Genomic DNA, 20,621 nt, shown 5'->3' on the forward strand with positions numbered 1-20,621 from the left:
CTCTGAAGTCCAACCCCTCCCATCTGACACATCTGGACCTGAGCTACAACGACCTGAAGGATTCAGATGTGAAGCAGCTGTTTGATCTTGTGGAGAGTCCACACTGTCGACTGAAGACTGTGAGGTCAGTAGAGGGGCGGAGTCAGTCCATGCTGGTTTCAGCAGTATTGAAGTAAACACAGTTTGAATCAAAGTAAAGATCCAGTATTTCCTGTTTTCCTCAGTGAAGCTGTGAGAGGAGAACGGTGACAGGCTTCAGGATCTCAAAGTCTTTGTTTCAACACTAAACAATTGATCAGATCATCTTTGTCACAGATCTCAGATCAGTCTGACTGAAGCCTGCAAATCACTGGCTCTTATTTCATAGAACCGTGGTTACATTTAGTAACCATGTGGTCTTTGTACAGACCAGAACCTGCTGAAGTCCAGGAACCACAGCTGATGATTTGTCTTCAGTCTTTGTATGAACATGTAGGACCTTTAACATCATAAATATATATATCTGTCCATGTGTCTGTAGTTTTGTCCAAATATTTTGAATATTCACTTGTTTATCATGTTAATATTTGAAAAGTAGATGAAATATTCAAAGTGAGACTCTGGTTTTTAACAGCTTTGAACTCTAACAGCAGTAAATCCATCATTAAAGTGAGCAGTGAATGTCTCTGTGTTTCTGCAGTCATGATGCGTTCAGGGACTCTCAGCAGGTTATTTCCACTGTGTACTTGAGTGAAATCTGCAGAGTCAACAGACCTGATGGTCTGTGAGCTTCCAGCTCAGTGTGTCGACTCCAACAGGTTAACATGAGAGCTGAAAGGAAGCAGCTTCGCTCCACAGCCGCTCCACTTGTGCTCTGAACAGGACTGAAGTCCTGCTGCTCTTTATACTGGATGTGATGAAGAAGAGTCTCTGTAAACACTGATTTATGACTCCTGCTGTCTCTCTGCTTCTCTCATCAGCTGGGAATCATGATCTCAGTCAGAGTGATGATGATGAAGGAGTTTGTGTTGAGAGGATCAGCTGTGTCCTGATGATCCACAGAGGTTGAAGCAGCAGCAGCTTGTGTGTGGAGAGACTCTGACTGGGCCGAGTTACTGGGAGGTGGAGTGGAGAGGAGAGCTTCATCCAGCACTGACTGACAGACCAATCACAACCAGTGGAGACGACTGTCAGTGCTGCAGTCCGACCTGCTCTGAGATCCTCCTCCAGATGTTGGGGCCCTGGGTACTTAGTTCCACTGTTCCCCTCATTACTGCGCCCCTGGATTCCACAATAATAGAACCAAATGAAAGAGTGCGTTCATCCAGTCCCAACATACATTTAGAAGTGTGGAGGACAGAGCAGGAATTACAGCACAGACAACCAGTCAGTGCTGTGGCTGCCCCGGAGTGTGGCTGTAATGCTCCTTCTAAAATTAACTCCCCACACCACCAGTTTGACACGTCCTGTTCTCAACTGGACCTTAAAGTTCAAAGAAAACTACAGCAGCAAATAAACAAAGTCACGTTTCCCAGCGTCTCCGTCGTCACACTGGACATCAACAGCAGCGCGAGTCTCCCACTGCCTCAAATATATGTCAACATTAACAGCTAACCTGCTAGCTAACATTAGCTAAGCATTAACGTTACTGCAAACAGCGTATATGGACCTGACTGTCTGTCTGAGCCTGTAGACATGTGAGCTGAATGCAGTCGTGTCTTCAGTCTCCTGATGCATTTGTTTTTATTCTGACAGAATCAAAACAGTCACATGATCAACTTACTTCCTGTGGCTTCAACAAATATGAACTCTGCTGTTTGTGTTTTTATCAGCTATTTGTACATTACAGATAAAAGTGGAGCAGCTGTTTGTCACTTGTGTAGTTTGAGGTTCAACATGCTGAGTCATGATAATCATGAGATAATGATGACTTAACAAGGTGGTAACGACTCAGCGTGAAGCTTTACTCTGCCGTGGAAGATGGTTTTCATTTGCTGTCTTTATGTTGCAGACGCCTTGTTTTGAAATCAGCGACACATACGGTGGATTTGCTCCACATGTGGCCGATCAGGCAGAAAGTTTTCAATGTAAAGTTTGACAAGTGAAAACATTTTGATGCTCATATTTCCTGCAGCATCAGTGAATCACAGTTTGATGTGTGAGCCTGCTGCTTTTCACATGACATGATCAACACAGACACATAAAGTCGACCTGTGGAGCTTTTTCCCCTCAGAAATCAGTGTTGAAGCAGTTGTTCATGTTGTGGAGCTCCTGCTGGAGCTGCTTTCTGCCACCAGATGGCGCCGTTTCCTCTCAACTGCTGATGTTGACGCTTTCTGTCTTCATTTGGCAAAAATTCAATGTCCTCATCATTTAGTTCAACTGGATTTAAAATGTTCAACTGGCTTTGAAATTCAACTCAGCACACAAGTTCAAACATTAAACCCTGATTTAATCAAACTGGAGGAATTTAAATAATCACTGATGATGATGATGATGATGATGATGATGATGATGATGATGATGATGATGTATTTGTTCTTTCTATTTCTTCTCATATTTTCCATTGATTGCTGTTTTTATATGAATATATTGCTGGTATATATTGTAGAATAAGGCCCATATTTACTTGTGAACTTGCTGTTGTATATATTTAGTTATTATTGTTCTATGATCTCTTTTATATATTGTAGTAGAACGTCGATATTTTGACAGACTTGTTCTTTTTCTATTCTTGTCATTTCTCTGTGCTTCTATATGTTTGTATTGTTGAATGGGAGCAGCTGTAACGTGACCAATTTCCCCCCCGAGGATCAATAAAGTATTTGTGATTGTGATTGTGAGCTACTTTGTTCTGGCAGCTTTCAAACCTGTGACATGAACACGACTAAAATCCATCAACATAAATATCAAGTTGAGCTGTGAATCAGGAAGATTTGACATTTGATCAACGTCTTCAAATCCACTTTTCTCCTCATGTTTCCCCTGAAGGAGCTTTAAGGGTGAAAAAGTGCTGCAGCTGGATTCAAGTCAAACATCAAAGCACCGTCTTTGTTTTCTTTATTTCCACTGGTGGAAAGTATCCGAGTACATTTACTCCAGTACTGTACTGAGTACATCCACTTGATGCTCCTGTTTACTTCTACTGCAGTAGATTTCAGAAGGAAATCTTCAACTTTTGACTCCACTACATTTATTTAACAGCTGTAGTTCCTGGTTACTCTTCACATTCATATTTTAAAAACAAAACATGTCGTCAGTTTATCAAATATGAAGCTTTAGTTTAGATCAGGGGTCTGCAACCTGCAGCTCTGTGTGAGTTTGGCAAGAAATTATGCAGAAATGTTATCAGTTATTTTAATTTTCATTTATCGTTGTTGTAGGTCCATGAAGAAGTTGAGACAATTCAAAATTTTAAGGCAAGTCTTAAAAAAGTTTTGCAAACTACTAATATTTTGTTGAGATAATTTACTTTAATTGTATTTTTAATTCATTCAAGTGAAAGTGAATGATTGTTAAAATTTCAATATTTTCAGTTAAAACCACTTAATTTTCAGGCATCAAAATAAAGACAAATCAGCTTCACAGCTGTTTCTATTCTTTTGAGTATCTAAAATTCAAAGATTGAAGTTTATCTACAGAAGAAAAGTAAATTATCTCAACTAAAGATTATAGGTCAGCAAAACTTTTTAAAAAGAGTTTGAGTTGAGTTTGTCATCAATCTGGCAAATATTTTTCTACTAATCAATCAGTTGTTTGCTCCATAAAATGTCAGAAAATGTTGATCAACGTCCAAGATGACGTCCTCAAATGTCTTTTGTCCACAAGTCAAAGATACTCAGTTTACTGTCAGCGCACAGACGTTTGCTCCACCTGGATGTATTTTAACTTCTTTCACAAAAGTTAATTAGTGAAAATGAATATATTGATCACGTTACATTTTGCCCCCTGATCATGTTGTAACAGACCCCGCCTGTCCAGAACCAAACACATCATCAAAGACTGTCCACACTCTGGTAACCAGCTGTTTGACCTGTTGACCTCCAGCAGGAGCTGCAGGTCCCTAAAAACTCGGATCACTGGACTCATGAACAGTTTCTTTCCCAAAACTATCAACACCTTAAATCAACATTTAAAACATCAGTGTGTAATAATATCATTTATTTATTCATTTATTTAATCAGTGTCTTTTTTCAACCTGAATGCACCTCACAGAATGGAACTCTGTTGTATTGTTGCATAATAGAATGACAGTAAAGATGTTCTGTTTTTATTTTTGTCTCCAGGGTTCGGATCAGTTGCAACATCTGACTTCTTCCTTTCAGATAAATATTGTGAATGATATGTCATATATAACTGTCTTTAAACGGCATGAGTTATTAGCAGATACAAGTTAAATATCTAAAGATTTGGTTGGTCTAGTGCAAATAGTTTCTGAGTAACTGAGAGAAATACAAAGAAATGTTGCAATCGTCCCCAGTCTCCCCTATCTACAGTATGCTTGGCAAAAAAAATAATACTGATAAAAGATTTTACTTTCTTGTCTGAAAATCTGCTCCTGTGAGCTCAAAAACAAAAGAGGAGTTTATGGTATTGATGATGTCACCTCAGCTCTTTTCTGATTGGTTGAACTGACAGTGTTACAACTAACCCGGTGTTACAACACTTCCTGGTCTCCCCTAACTAAAACTTCAGTCATTTTTTCTCTCTCTCTTTTTTTCTGTTGGTTCATGTGAGTTTTGGGAATCATGTAAAAACAAGATGATACATTATCTGAGTTATAAATCATACTTATAAAATATTATAGACATCATGTTATATGTGCATATTATCTACAATCCATCTATTACTATGATATATATGTGTGTGTATATATATATTTGTATATATGTTCACATACATATGTAAGATGTCACTCATTCTTGAGAATTGAGACAAAATCATATTTTGACTTTAATTCTTCAATTATGTTGGAAAATATTTGGCTATTAAACCTTGTAACAGGCCAGACTCTTCATGACTACATTTTTATTTAATGTAATTTAACATATTTTCTTTATTGTCTGACGTGCATTCTGTCTGGGATGAGTGTGTTTTATGGCACAGGGGCAAGTTTAGAAAAATATATTGTAATTTATATATACATCTATATATGTATAACTAATATTATATTATATTTATATGTTTAATCAAATATCTTGGATCCTGCAGACAAGGAAGCTCCTCATGATGCATGGAGGGTTTCATCTCAAGTCCTGCACCCTGAGACTGCACACTGAGGGGAGCGAGGGAGGCCGGGGACTGGTGAGCATCTGAGCCGCTATCCAGGACGAAACAACCGAGATCCACGAATATATCAGGAAGATGGTCCCCGAAGACGAGACACTCGGTTTATACCTCAGGCAGAAGGAACCCATGAAGCATGATGGAGGGACGAGCCTCTACACAGCATGTACCACCGACAGATAGAAGAAGAGACTGACTGAAAGACGGGACAGAAGCACTAATCATGGCAGCACTTTCAGATCCAGACTGACAAACTGGTGACGACTGACCAACCAGACATCGTGCTGATGGACAAACAACAGAAGAAGGCAGTGATGATGGATGTCGACAGCAACATCAGGAAGAAGGAACACGAGAAGCTCGAGAAACACCACGAGCTGAAAGAGGAGCAGGAGGAGATGTGGGCAGTGAAGGCAACAGTGGTTCCAGCGGTGGTGGGAGCACTGGGAGGAGCTGTGACCCACAAACTGGGAGAGTGACTCCAGCAGATTCCAGGTTCACCATCAGAGGGCGCTGTCCAGAAGAACACAGTCCTAGAACTGAGAGAACCTTCAAACTGTCAGGACTAACTGTCTATGAATGTATATATAATATTATATTAACAAATTACATATATGTGTATATATACATACATACACACAGTTTTTAGTATTATACACATTAAATGCCATTTTTTCTATTTTATATACATATATTATACATACACTTTTTATAGTATTATACATATTACATATTATAAGATATGCATTTTATATATACATATATATGTATATAATTCCACTTTCATTTCATTAGTATTTATTTTTAGTACTCACTGTTTTGCCACCTGTTCTTTAAGATTAATAAAGTTTATCTTTTCTCTCTTGGATATTAAACCTTGTAAGGGACCAAACTCTTAATGATTATGTTTTTTTATTAAGTGTAATTTTACATATATTTTTTAAATTGTTTGAAGTTCATTCTACATATTACATGTATATATGGATATATAATATTATACACTTACATACTATGCATATTTTTCACTATTATAAACATTACACTTTTATATTATACTTCATTTATATAGAATATTTTTTTAATATTTTATTCTATTTTCATTCCATGAATATTTATTTTTAGCACTCACTCACCATCTGCTCTTTAAGATGAATAAAGTTTCTCTTCTCATTTTATTTTATAATAAATGTGATTTACTCTCAGTTACATTCCTCCACATGTTTATTTATCTGTAAGGTAAGACACCCTGAAGCCACTGAGGCACTAATGAAAAGGCCGTGCCACCTGTCCTCCTCCTCCTCCTCCTCTTCTTCTTCTTCATCCTCTCCCGCCTCCTCCTCTTCCTCCTCTTCTTCATCATCTCCCTCCTCCTCCTCCTCTTCCTCCTCCTCCTCTTCCTCCTCCACAAAGTGCAACAGTGCGGCAGCTCCGGCAGCGAGCAGCCGAACATGGATCCTGAGCAGCGGCAGACTGAGGGCGGACCGGCCGCTCTGGTTCCATGAAGGAGAAACACAACAAACTGCTCCGCTTCTCTGCCGACTTTCATGGCGTGTGTGTGTGTGTGTGTGTGTGTGTGTGTGTGTGTGTGTGTGTGTGTGTGTGTGTGTGTACCGACTTTCTCTCCATAGAGTTTCACTGAGTTTACATCCGGGTTTTTTCCCTAGGCAATGGGAGTCGCAGCACCGCCGTTCCTTAGGCAAAGTGAAATAAATTCGCCGCACCGACACAAAAAGTAGTCCGCTTTTCGAACACACTGTGTGCGCGCCTCGCGCCGCTGATCGGCTCGATTTAACGAACTTTAACAACAAGTCGGACGCATATCAAACGGTTTGAGGCGGATAAAGACGCGTTGTTTGGCCGTGTGAGTAGTTTTTGTGCCCCTTCCTCCAGCTCCGGAGCGCAGGGATCTGTGCTGTGCTGAGGCTGAGCTGAATGAGATTGAAGAAGAGTTCTTCTTGTTTTGTAGCTTCAGTTTCTCTGTTTTTTACACAAATTTACTCAAACTAAATATAAAATACAGCAACAAAACGCAGGTGTGCGGGCAGGAGTCGGCCGGGCTGTTTATGTGCCGTTATTCCACCGTGGATCGGCTTCTTATACATATATATTTAATTAATCTAGAGGAGGACTGCTGCTGAGTAAGTGCACATTGGGCTTTTTAATTTCATAACTTTAATTTTCTGTGCAGTCAAAGTTGGCTGCAGTGTGTGTGTCGCTCGGTGTTGGTGTGTTTGTTTGTGAGCAGGTGTGTGAGGCTGCAGCCGCCGTGTGTGAGCTGTGTTCAGCGGAGCTCCTCTGTGTTTCTGTGTGTTTAGCTGCTCTGTTTCTTATTCTAGGAGTTGATATTGTGGAGGACAAGGGGCCGATAGAACTTAGAGCCACCGACGGCTGCTGCTCGCTGTCAGGACTCTGAAAGATGGCGTCTGTGGGGACTGTTCCTCTGTCAGTGTCTTTATGTGCGTCTCTGTCTGTCTCTCACCTCGTTATTTCTCTTTGATGGAAGTTATCAGCGTGGCTGCTAGCGTTAGCCACCGCAGCTAACAGCACGGTTAGCATTAGCGGCTAACTACAGCTAACGTTCTCCACTTGTTCTGTGGAACATTTTTCACCGCCGCACACGGAGCAATGTCGGCTGTCGGTTTGATGATTTTAGCAACGCCGAGAGACACTCGAGAGTTTACCGCGCTGTGAGCTGGCAGCTCCGGTGAATTTATAAGGACAGACGGCCGTAGAGGGCTCATAAGGAGGTTATAAAACATTTATTTCAGCGCCGAAACAAAAACACACTTTTCAGTATGTGAACTCCCGCAGCAGAAACACTTCACGGCTCTCATCTGGAAAACCTCCATTTTAGCTTCATTTCTCGGTTTTTCGGGGCCTCTGCAGCGGCATGTGATGCTGATGGAAGTTTATCCAGACAACTTCATGTCCCACCCAGGGAGCAATTACTCCAATTAACCGGCGGCGTTTACATACTGCTGGGCCACTGATGTAAAGAAGCACCACAGAGAGGCTGCTTATAAAACGGTACGTGTGATTAAGAGGCACTAAAGCCGCGTTTACACCCAAAATACCCAGAACTTTTAGTCCCAGGAACTACTTTTCAAGGGACTAGAACTGCATTTCGACTGATAGAACCACAAAGAAAAGGCAGATGACTCCAGTGATGTATGAAAAGGCAGCAGCTGTTTTTAATCATCATTTTTGGGAGCGTTATTAAATGTGGCCACCAAATATTTCATGTAGGTGGCCTCCAGGTTTTATTTCTACACTGTGAGCCCTCACCATCACATCGTTAGAGTTTGATCTCAGTTTTTTTGTGTTTTTTATGTTGGTGTGTTTTGGTTTGGATGAGATTAGCAACACAGAAAAACACCTGGACAGACAGACAGTCATAGTATGTTAATAAGAGGGTTATAAAACATTTATGTCACTGCCAAAGTAAAAGATACTTTTAAGAATTTCATCTCAAAAATTAGGAAAATTACATAATGTCATGAAAAATCAAAGGCTTCTTTTACGTGTCAGTGTTACGAGCATTTGTTTTGACAGTAACCATGACCCGATGGCTACCAGACATTTAATGCAGGTGGCCACCAGGTTTTCTCTCCACACTGTGAGCCTTACAGTTCAACAGAAACATCCTGACTCAGTTCAGCATGTTACAGGAACAGTCTGGCTTTATGTCTGTGTGTTGGTTTGGATGATTTTAGCAACACAGAGTGTGAGGAGGCTACTCTGATGAAGGACAGACGGCCGTGGAGGGTTAATGAAAAGTTTATGAAAAATGTATTTCACCACTAAAACAAAAACACACTTTTCAGAATCTGAACTCCCGCAGCAGAAACCGTTACCTGAAACATTTCACTTTCATTTCTTGCTTTTTTGTTGCCTCTGCAGTTAGATTTAGGGCCACTTATTTATATTTGTTTATTTATTCATGTTTATTTAACAGGAACAGATCATATTAATGAGGATCAATGTGTAAAACATGATGTAAATTTACCAGAGTTAGCAAAAATGCTAATATAATATTGATATTGACATAAGTGTTGTATTTTCCTGGTTTTTACAGCTTTATTACAGTAAAGTGATTTTATTTTCCAGACTTTTCTAGCGTTTCTATTATTTGTCTTTACCTGCTACATCATTATATTGATATTGCTGATGATTATTGATCAGAAATATCATGTTCAGACTTTGTGAAAACATCTTCATCCACCCCTATAATATAATCAATAAATATCAATATCAAGATGTTTGGTCAAAGTTATTGTGGGGTTGTATTTTGTCCGTATCCAGACGACTTCAAATTACTCCAGTTAACCAGCGGCTGAAACAGCAGAGAGGCTGGTTTTTTTTAAACATGTTTCAGAGGCACTGAAAGAACCAGTCAGTCAGTCAGTCAGTCAGTCGGTGACCTGCTGCTCCTCCTCATGTCTCCTGTCTCTGCTCACACAGGGGGACAAAGTACCTCAACAAATACTACTGTACTTTAATTACAGATACTTTTACCACATGTAGCTGGCAGTACTACTGTACTTATACTACAGATACTTTTACTTCTTGTAGCTGAGTACTTGGCTGATACCACATTACTTTAATCCCTGTGTTTATGCTTTATAATCAGTTTATAAACATGTAATAAATGTCTAATAACACACTGTAATGTTGTAATAAGCAGGTCTTAGTGTTGATGAATGTTTTGTTAACATCTATAACTGCTCCTGTTGACGGTCATATGTGTTTTCTGCTGTGTGAATGATAAAAAAATGTGTCTTCATAGTTAAAATGAACAAATGCTGTACCTTCATAAACACAAACATGTCCTGTCTGCTGACAGCAACATTATAATGTGTTATAAACCATTTATGAACCATACATTACAGAGTGCCTATGAATGCTGAGCAGAAGAGTTGAAGTAAAGTGTTGACACACCGTTTATTAATTATCAGGAAGTGATCAGCAGCAGCTGAACTCACTGTATTAATGTCAGACAGCTTCATGTGCTGTTTGATAGTTTTAACTTCAAACTTTATGAGTTTACTTTGAAAAGTGCTAATATTTATATTGAAGTGGAGTAAAAGAACAAAGTTTAATAAAACGTAAACTCTGTTACAGTTTCACTATCTTGGATTGTAACTCTGATCTGTGATGGACTGTAATTAAGTTAATTCATTGAAGTACTAATATTATTAATATTTTGAGATTTTTCCATTTTCATGTCACTCTGTACTTCTTCAGATCTCTGAGGGATATTTTGTATTTTTTACTCCCCCACATTCATCTGACAGCTTTGATTAGTTTACAGATTAAGATTTTTATACACAAAACACATGAAGAGTTTATAAAACATCATGTTTCTTTATAAGTTAAAATACCCAACAGTTTATACAAGCACAGCTGAGACCATTGGTTCATTAATCAATTAATTATCAACTATCATATTTCCTGTAAAAATACTGAATGGTTCCAGTTTCTCAGATGTGAAGATTAGCTGCTTTTCCTTTGAATGTTTGATATAATTTTAATATGTTTGTAATAATGTTGAGTTCTGGACTGTTGATTGAACAAAACAAACATTATGACGGCGTCACTTCATTGTGATGCCGTTTCTCACTATTTTCCAAATCTTTACAAACTTATCTCAGTCATTTAAAGTTAGCATTGAGCGACATAACAATAACCAACAGCTAACTTTGGCTAAACTACCAGTTAGCTATGAATTATAGAGAGTCCATAGGTAAACGGCAGCTATAGCTAAGAGTTAGCTTGTTCTTAACTGTATGAACTGTGGAGTTTGCAGCTTATAGCTAACAGCTAATTAGCAGATGGCTCCAAACTACGGTTCATACAGTCCAGTTAACAGTTAGCTTTAAGTTCATAGAAAAATGATGGTTATAGCTAACATTTAGCTACACTCAACTGACTGTTTGAATGCCTCTAACTGCTAGCTTGTCAGTTTTTGGCTAGCTAACCCAGCTCTTGCCTAACAGACTTCACAGAGAAGAGACAGCTAACAGTTAGCTAATGTAGCACTTGGCTCCATGCAGCAGTTAAAAGTACAGAATTTAGTGACTTTATGAACATCCATACAGATAAGACTATAAATCATGGCTGCCCAAAGTGTGGCCCGCTGGCCAAACGTGGCCCGCCATGAAGTTGGATTTGACCCACCAGATGTTTCAAGTGAAAAATAATTAAATTCTGAGGTCTTTAATGATGTAGGATCCTAAACTGATCACTTAAGATGATTTCTTATTGGATCTAAACTTCTTATCACGGGCTGCGTTTCTAACAGTGTGTGGTTGTTATGTCTTACAGGGCAGCACTGAGGGGTGGAGTCCAGTCCCACAGCCAGGTGGTGAGTCCTGTCAGCTGATTTATTCAAATAATAAAGTCATTTTACATGTAATAACAATCGGTGAATTAAAAGTTGTATGTAACTTAAATTATAATGATCATTTAATGCATTGGTTCCAAATCTGAGGTCCAGGACCTCCTTAGGGGGTCGCCAGAAATCCCAGAGGGTCTGTAAGACTTTGTCTCCTCTGAGCTCAACTACAGTCACAGTTTCAGGGTTTGTGCATCTTTTCCAAAGTCAGATTTAAGCACTTTTTAAGTTCTTTTTAATGTAATCCAGCTCCTTCCAGCTGTGGTCAGTAACATATTCATTAACAAAATCATTATTTCTCCTCTTCTTCACATTAAATCAGATGTTATTGTGCTTTTATCAACCAAAGTTATGTTTTGTGGTCAAATTCTATAGACAGAGACAAATTAAAGGAAAATACGACAAAGTTTCATGTTTCTAAATGTGTCACCTGTCTGTCAGACTTGGTTTCCTTTTTCTTTAACTGATAAACTAAATGTTTCTTGATTTCTCTATTTTTCTTATTTTAAGTTTAATTTTGTTTCCTTATCCAATGAACGGCTCGACCACACAAAACAATGTAAAATGAAATGCAATTAATGCCATTTCTAGACTATTGATTGAATACATGTTTAATCAGTTAAGTTCTTATTTGATAATTAATCAATTAAACATTAACTTCCTGTACATTCTGGCTCAGCAAATATCTGATTTATTTTATTTCTGTCTGGCAGCCATTAATAATCAAAGTAATGTGATTATAGTTTTGTTTTCATGTTTCCTTCGATACAAGTAGAACGTTCTCCGAGGAGAAAAGGTTGGGAACCACTGATTTAAAGGACCAGTGAGTCAGATTATCAGAATATGACAGAAATGTAATATAATATTAATACAGATGTTTTCATGAGTGTTTAATCACCTGAAAATAAGAATAATTGTGATGAGCCCTTTAATATCCACAGAGGGAGTGACACCGCTGTGTTTCTACAGTGGCCCAGAAGGGACAAACTAAACACTGGCTCAGCCTTTTGGTTTTACACAGTTTGTGGGGGAGTCAGACGAGGTGTTTGCAATCTGCAACCTCACCACTAGACGCCACTAAAACCTACATACTGGTCCTTTAATTCATCTGGTTTTAGTGAAGTTACATTTATCTTATTTATCCGTTTCAGTCGGATGATAATAAAGTGACGTAGCCCTTTATAAATATGATATAATCATGACATAAATTGAATAAATAAGTTACATGTGATGTGTTTGAAGGTACAGTTGAGCATTTTCAATTCAAAGTTACTTTTAAACTTTTTACTTGGAAAATGAAAATAATCACAATAAATTAATTCACCTCTTCCTATTGTTTAATAATATTATATTAATGTTCATTTATTTAGATTTTACAGACACTAATAAAAGTTACTTAAAATAAGTTTGAAATACATTTACACTGAGTAACATCATATATATTTATATATATGTGTATATATATAAATATATATCTGTGTGTGTGCATGGTGGAGTCCTTTGATAAATAATTAAACTATCATCGATTAATCTGTCGATCATTTTCTCCACTGATCAATGAACTCTTTGATCAGAACATGGTGAAAAACGTTGATCAGAGCCAAAGATGACGTTCTCAAATGTCGTCTTTTGTCCACAATAATTTTTAAAAATTATTTTCTTTAAAAATTACTCATACCGACTAATCAATTATCAAAACAGTGATTAATCGAATCATTGATTAATAACTGATTAACTGTTGCAGCTCTAATAGGAGCCTCATCTGCTGACAGGCAGGTGTCACATGAATCTTTGTTGTTGTTTTTTTTTTGTTTTTTTTAACTTGTCTCCGTTCTGCAGGATTCTGTCGTTAAAACATAATTTTGGTTGTTTATGTCACAATAACGTCTGATTTAAACATTTTATTCATCATCTTTTCTGTCATTTCACATCTCTTTGCAGTTGTTTTGTGTTTCTTTGGGGTTGTTTTGTGTTTCTTTGGGGTTGTTTTGTGTTTCCTTGTGGTTGTTTTGTGTTTCTTTGGGGTTGTTTTGTGTTTCCTTGTGGTTGTTTTGTGTTTCCTTGTGGTTGTTTTGTGTTTCTTTGGGGTTGTTTTGTGTTTCCTTGTGGTTGTTTTGTGTTTCCTTGTGGTTATTTTGTGTCTCTTTTTTATCCTTTTGTCCCTTGATGATCATTTTGCATATCTTTGTCTCTCTTCTTCAGGATTTTGTTATAATACATCATTTTAGTTGTTTATGTCACAAGAACATCTGATTTAAACATTTTCTATCTACATTATTTCTGTACATAAATATCATTTATCACAACTGGAAGCTGCTGGAAAAGATTTCAGAGTGAATTTGACTTCAGAAAAAGTGCAGGGACCCTGAAAGTGTGTTATGTGTGAGTGTGTATTAATATTAAGGATTGATTGATTATTAGTGTTTTTAAATAAAGTGCGCAGACGTAATTTAAAACAAAACTATTTTGCCTCTGTTACATTTCTTTTCTCACAACCATTGATGAGCACATTTGAGCGATCATTGTGATCAAAGTCCAGTATCAGTCGGGTCCCATTTTAAATATTTAACACAAAATAAAGACAAACTCAGAGTAATGTCAGAATTTCTAAAAGTAAAAGCTGTTTTGTGTAAAGTTGTTTAATTGTAATTATAATGGAGGTTTTGTGAACTTTATTTCAGTTTAATAATGAAAAATTAAAGTTAAATGTTTTGTGTGGTTTGTTTTTGTCTTCAGCGGCACTTTAATGCTTCAGTTGGATGGTTTTCCTACTGGAGACGGTGTTAAGGTAAAATATTTTATCATCTATAAATATATGTTGTTGTATATAATCCTGACAAGTTGATGTGAGAGCAGTTTCAGTGGTTCAGACCAGTGACTGTATATAAAGATGGACGACAGGACAGATTCGCCCCCTGCTGGCTGGTTGCAGTATAGGTCATAAATCCCGCCCCCTCCATGATAGCAGATGGGAGTTCACGTCACGTTTCTGTCACTTTAGGTGGTTCCTCACACTGATGTTTGTTTGGTTTTAATTAATTATTTGAGGATATATTCATGTTGTGTTCATCATATTTTGACGTTAGTTTTGTACCGTGTGAGGAAGAGGAGACACGGCGTCCATCTTTATTTACAGTCTGTGGTAAGGACTTCCTGTGACCTTCTTTGACCTTGACAGGAAAGTATTACCGTCAGCATCACATAGGATATCCTTATATGGTTGTGCCTCATGTTGCCATGACAACAGCCGTGGACCCCAGCCCCCGATGCGTCTGATTTCTGTTGAACGGGCTGTTCAGACCTTTTCTCTGTGTGCAGGCTGATCGATCGGCTGGCAGACTGACTGGATCCATGATGGAATTACAGACGTTACAGGAGGCTCTGAAGGTGGAGATCCAGATCCATCAGGTAACCGAGCAAAGCCTTGGTCTCACTACATGACCTTTGACCTCACTTGTCTGCTCTAAACTACGTTTAGTCGAGAAAACAGGTGTGAATCTCCAGGTACGAGTAAACGACTCGATGTATCTACAAACCTGCAAACTAGTCGCTTTCAGAAAACCTTTTGCAGGTCGCCATCTTTGTCGCAGTAAAGTTTTGGCCAATTACAATCAAGACACCCACATCAGTGTCCTCTCCCTCTTAAACATGGACAAGTTCAACCACAGAAAACAGTTCAGTCTCATTTGATGGCGACTGCATTATATGCTGGTTAACTAACTTCACGTTAGTTAACTAGTTGCTAAAATAACGTTAAACTGACAGATTTTCTTGTATAAAGGCAGCAAACACACAATAAGGCAAATAAAACCAGATAAAAGCTGCTTTTACTGTGATCATACAACCATACAGAAACTTTTTAGCTTATAAATATGACTTTGTATCACATAAGTTTGACTTTTTATCTCATAATTTCCACCTTGTATGTCATAAATATGACCTTTCAGCTCAAGATTACAACTTTTTATGCTATAATTTACTTTTTGTTGTTGTTGTTGTAACTTGGAAATAATTACTTGATATGTTGTTGTGTTGTTTTACATCCTGTATAAACATTTGCAGCCCTCAGGTTGCAGTTTGTCATTTTGTCCAGCAGGTGTCACTGTGATTTGTATTTTTCTGACTCTCGCTCGTCTTCTTCTGCAGAAACTGGTTGCCCAGATGAAGCAGGACCCTCAGGTAAACCACCACGTGTTCATGTGATTAAATAATCGTGATAAATGTCCGTCCTCATGTTCACCACAGTGACTTTACACAAGTTTACATCTTCAGTTTGTGTTTTTTTAACTCACTCCTGTTTCCAGAACGCAGATCTGAAGAAGCAGCTCCACGAACTTCAAGCAAAGATCACAGCACTCAGTGAGAAACAGGTACTGCATCGTCTAACACACACACACACACACACACACACACACACACACACACACACACACACACACACACACACACACATTTAAAAACTATTAGAAATCCAAATTCAAAATGTTGTCATTCAAGTTTTTGTTTGTTTGAATCAGTTGTGGTTGTTTATTATGAAAATTAAGCCATTCATTTGAGGAACCAATCATAAAATATCCATGTCAGTTTCTATGTCATGCGATTATTAATCACCATTTTGATAATCAATTAATTGTTGCGGTTGTTTTTTCTTGCTTTGGCAGATGTTGTGTGTCTCATTTTGGTCCTTTTGTGTCTCTTTGTGGTCTGTTTTGAGTCTCTTTGTGGTGCTTTGGTGTCTGTCTGCAGTCATTTTGCATGTCCTCTTGATCCTTTTGTGTCTCTTGGTTCTTTTTTGTTGTTGTTTGGTGTCTCTTCAATTCTTTTATCACTTTTGCGTATCTTTGTGATCATTTTGCTCTGTGGTTGTTTTGTTTAAAAAAATGTTACCAACAGTCACTTCAAACAAAGGCTCTGTGGTGTCTGGGTGTACCTGGTTTGGTACCTGGTTTGTACCTGTTTGTACCTGTTTGTACATGATTTGGTACCTGGTTTTATACCTGGTTTTATACCTGGTTTGGTACCTTGTTTTATAACTGGTTTGTACCTGGTTTGGTACCTGGTTTGTACCTGTTTGTACATGGTTTGGTACCTGGTTTGTACCTGGTTTGTACCTGTTTGTACATGATTTGGTACCTGGTTTTATACCTGGTTTTATACCTGGTTTGGTACCTTGTTTTATAACTGGTTTGTACCTGGTTTGGTACCTGGTTTGTACCTGTTTGTACATGATTTGGTACCTGGTTTTATACCTGGTTTGTACCTGGTTTGGTACCTGGTCCAGACAGATGAACCTGTCGTCTCTGGTTCATGTTGCACTCTCTGTGAATCTTGTGTTTTTTGTCTTGTGTGTTTATTTTTAACCACTTTGAGCGAGCTTGGTACCTGGTTTGGTACCTGGTTTTATACTTGGTTTGTACCTGGTTTGTACCTGTTTGTACATGATTTGGTACCTGGTTTTATACCTTGTTTGTACCTGGTTTTATAACTGGTTTGTACCTGGTTTGTACCTGGTTTGGTACCTGGTTTGTACCTGTTTGTACATGATTTGGTACCTGGTTTTATACCTGGTTTGTACCTGGTTTGGTACCTGGTACCTGTCGTCTCTGGTTCATGTTGCACTCTCTGTGAATCTTGTGTTTTTTGTCTTGTGTGTTTATTTTTAACCACTTTGAGCGAGCTTCCTATTTTTATCTCCTCTCTACATACTTACTGTTTGTTTTCATGTCTTCCAGTGAAACACTGCTGCTTCCAGATAAGTGCAGAATTACAGCCACTGCTTGTAGAAGAAGAATTATTGCTTTTAAAGCTACTTTGAAGAACCCTAATGGGATTTATAAGGTGTGCAGATGCAGGCGGACGTCTCTGAATGTTAGTTTGAAATTTGCTGAGAACAAATGAAGCAGATTATCAGTAAAAGTAAAAAGCTGGTTTGTGTTTGTGCTCCTGGATGTTTTCAGACAGATGAGCCGACAGGACGAGACACACAGACTGTTCTGTAACACATCGCAACTTCCTTTGCTTCCAGATCGTTGGCGTCCTCTTTATTAGAGCTGCAACAAACGGTTATTCCTGATTAATTGATCAGTTGTCACTTTTTGATCAGTTGTTTGGTCTATAAAATGTCAGAAAGTGGTGTGAACTATCTGAGTGTGTTTCTGAACGTGCTGTAGTTTGTGATTTGTGTGCAGACTCAGTCTTGTATTGGAGCGTCTGTTGGCCGTCTGTGGCTTCATGCTGAACGTGTCTGCAGCGGGCTGCAGATCCACAGACGAGACAAAGTGAAGCAGGTGAAACAGTCTGTGGACGACTTGCTGAAACTTGGTGAGAGCCTGGAGGAGCTTCTCTGAGGACGAGTTTCAACTGGTCAAATACCTGCAGACTGTTGGACTGCAACAGTTTCAGCTGAGGGAAGCTGCTGTCAGACCACAGTTATAACCTCTAAGCTTATAACAGACGAGTTATAACAACTCAGTGAAATGTGGACATTCAGGGAGACTTTTTGATAAAGTTTCCTTCAGTATCAAAATGATCCACTGATGATTTTCTGTACAAACTTTTAATGGCACAAATATAAACCAGTAGAGGTCACTGAGCAGAGGTCAGATCTTCAGCAGGCAACAGATGGTGAAACACCTACTGCAATGACACCACAACTGTCAGCAGAGATTTGTTTTAATAAAAGTTTCACTTTCAGTTTTCTTTAAGATGTGTAGAACAGTGTGATGGTGCTGGAACCGACTGTCCTGGGTTCATCTGACTGAACAAACTTAACAAGGAAACAGAACATTTGTCATTTATTTAAAACATTTTATTTATTTAGAACTTTTTATTTATTCAGAACATTTTGTTATTTATTTTAAACAGTGTTTGTATTTAGAACTTTTCGTTATTTATCTAGAACATTTTTTTGAGAACATTTTATTATTTGGAGCAATTTATTTATTAGCCCTGCGATGAACTGGCGACTTGTCCAGGGTGAACCCCGCCTCTCGCCCAGTGTCAGTTGGGATAGACTCCACCCCCCACGACCCCTTGGAAATTAGTGGTTACAGAAAATGAATGAATGAATGAATTTATTTATTTAGAACATTTTGTTTTGTGTTTAGTACAAGCTGTCAGGACTCTTCTGGTGTTTTAATAGAGCAGGGATGATTTTTAACTGACAGGTGTTTTCAGGTTTAAACTCTTGACCTCACAGACTCCACAGTTTAGACTCATGATTCCCAAAGTCTGCCTGCAGGTCGGCCTTGAGAGGTTATGAAAAATAAAAATAAAACATTTTTATAATTTTTGCAGTTACCATAAAGTACTTGATTAATTAGAAACAATAATCAGAACTACTAAAACTGTCTTCAGGCCTCTTTATGGTCGTGTGTCACTGCATGAAGTTGCTGCCTGAGAGTCAAGTGTTGCTAAGCAACAGATGTGCTTTATCTCTCAGTCCTGACTCCGTACATCAGGACCGACTCACTGTGTGTGTGTGTGTGAGTGTGTGTGAACTCTACATCACAGTGTGTGCTGTGACTGTAGCAAAGCTGAGCGTTACAGCTGCGGCGATTATTGATTATTGACCTTTTCAAAAGAGCCACTGATGATTTTCTGCGGGTTTGTCAGGTGCAGGTTTGTCTTTTCAGAATGGCTGAGTCAGCGGTTCTGCGAGCCTTCAAAGTCCAATTAATCAATTAATTAATCCTGTTGCAATCTTGCCTGTAGTAGTGATCAATCTGGCAATAATTCTTCCACCAATCAGTTAGTAGTTTGGTCCACAAAATGTCAAAAAATGTGTGTGTGTGTGTATATATATATATGTAAACTATATATTATACAGTAATATTAATTGTTTAACCTCCTCCTGCAGAAAAAGGTGGTGGAGCAGCTGAGGAAGGAGCTGTTGGTGAAGCAGGAGCCGGAGGCGAAGCTGCAGCTGCACGTCCAAACTCCTCCAGCAGGCGGCGACATCAAGCCGGCCAACCTGCTGCAGAGCCAGCAGATACCTGGAGGACTGCAGCAGGTAGGAAACACACACAATGTGGATTTAACATCACTGCAGTGAACTTATAGCTTTATTAATTTGAGGTGACTTTTATTTACTTTTATTTAATTGGCCTTGAACTGACATCCAGTAAAAGCAGGAAATGTTATCAGAATCTTTGGGCATCAAGTCACAGTTCGGTATCTGATATTGAAAATCAAATTCAGTTCATCACATTTTATTTACATAACTCAAAATCACAGTTTTGCCGCAGACATCATTATCAGTCATGCAGCATCAGTTTCGTGGGTTAAATTTTCCCTCAACAGACCCTGACAGTCACGCCGGTCCTCACCACAAAGACTCTACCTCTGGTGCTGAAAGCTGCCGCCACGCCCGCCCTGCCCGGCTCTGTCCTGCCACAACGCCCGCCCACTGTCGCTATGGTAACCACAGCTATCACCAAACCCGACTCGCAGAATGCCCCCATCAACCTGCAGGTGGCCAGCAAGCTGACCAACCAGAGCTCGGAGCCCGTGCGACTGGTATCCAAGAACGCCATGGTGGTAAGACCCTCTGGTTCCCGCCGCTGTGCATCATCATCGTCTTTCTTGAATCTGACTTATTGTACAGTTTGTGTTGTGTTGTTCATCTGTAGAGCTGAGGAGAGTTACTGAGTGTAGACGAGCATTTTGACAGCTGTCTGTTGACCTGTGGGTTTTTAAACTGCCTTCAGGGGGTTTTAGAGAGTTGAAAAGTGTCCCTGCGTTTCTCTAATCCAGCAGGCTGTGGTGTGAGTGGTGGCCTTTTAGCAGCCAAACTGACAGCAGCAGTAGCAGCTCACTGACCAGTCAAACATTACTGTGGCTCGTTTATCTCATGTTGCCACATTTTCATGTAAAACAAAAGAAAACGAGAATTTGAGTTCAAACAAAACGGTCATGTAACCCCAACGTCCTGATTATGCAAGTCTCCAGGTCACAGTCGAAA

At 38.8% G+C, this 20,621-nt stretch overlaps 1 protein-coding gene across 6 annotated transcripts in view; it reads left to right on the forward strand.

Moving 5' to 3' along the window:
• Nucleotides 1-6,839: 6,839 nt before the first annotated feature.
• The window catches only part of phf21ab (PHD finger protein 21Ab), a 28,297-nt gene continuing 14,515 nt past the window's right edge, over nucleotides 6,840-20,621 (forward strand). For 2 of the 6 annotated variants that reach the window (XM_084733619.1, XM_084733620.1), the window contains exons 1-8: nucleotides 6,840-7,403; nucleotides 11,590-11,629; nucleotides 14,396-14,447; nucleotides 14,978-15,067; nucleotides 15,806-15,838; nucleotides 15,964-16,029; nucleotides 19,518-19,670; nucleotides 19,961-20,197. In XM_084733619.1, the coding sequence (XP_084589745.1) occupies nucleotides 14,406-14,447; nucleotides 14,978-15,067; nucleotides 15,806-15,838; nucleotides 15,964-16,029; nucleotides 19,518-19,670; nucleotides 19,961-20,197 (621 nt within the window). In that variant the 5' untranslated portion in view covers nucleotides 6,840-7,403; nucleotides 11,590-11,629; nucleotides 14,396-14,405. The remainder of the gene's footprint in view (nucleotides 7,404-11,589; nucleotides 11,630-14,395; nucleotides 14,448-14,977; nucleotides 15,068-15,805; nucleotides 15,839-15,963; nucleotides 16,030-19,517; nucleotides 19,671-19,960; nucleotides 20,198-20,621) is intronic. The other 4 variants (XM_084733622.1, XM_084733623.1, XM_084733624.1 and 1 more) reach the window with 4 other exon arrangements.

The sequence above is a fragment of the Lutjanus erythropterus genome, chromosome 13 (assembly GCF_056507025.1).
Source record: "Lutjanus erythropterus isolate fLutEry1 chromosome 13, fLutEry1.hap2, whole genome shotgun sequence".
Lineage (NCBI taxonomy): Eukaryota > Metazoa > Chordata > Actinopteri > Lutjaniformes > Lutjanidae > Lutjanus > Lutjanus erythropterus.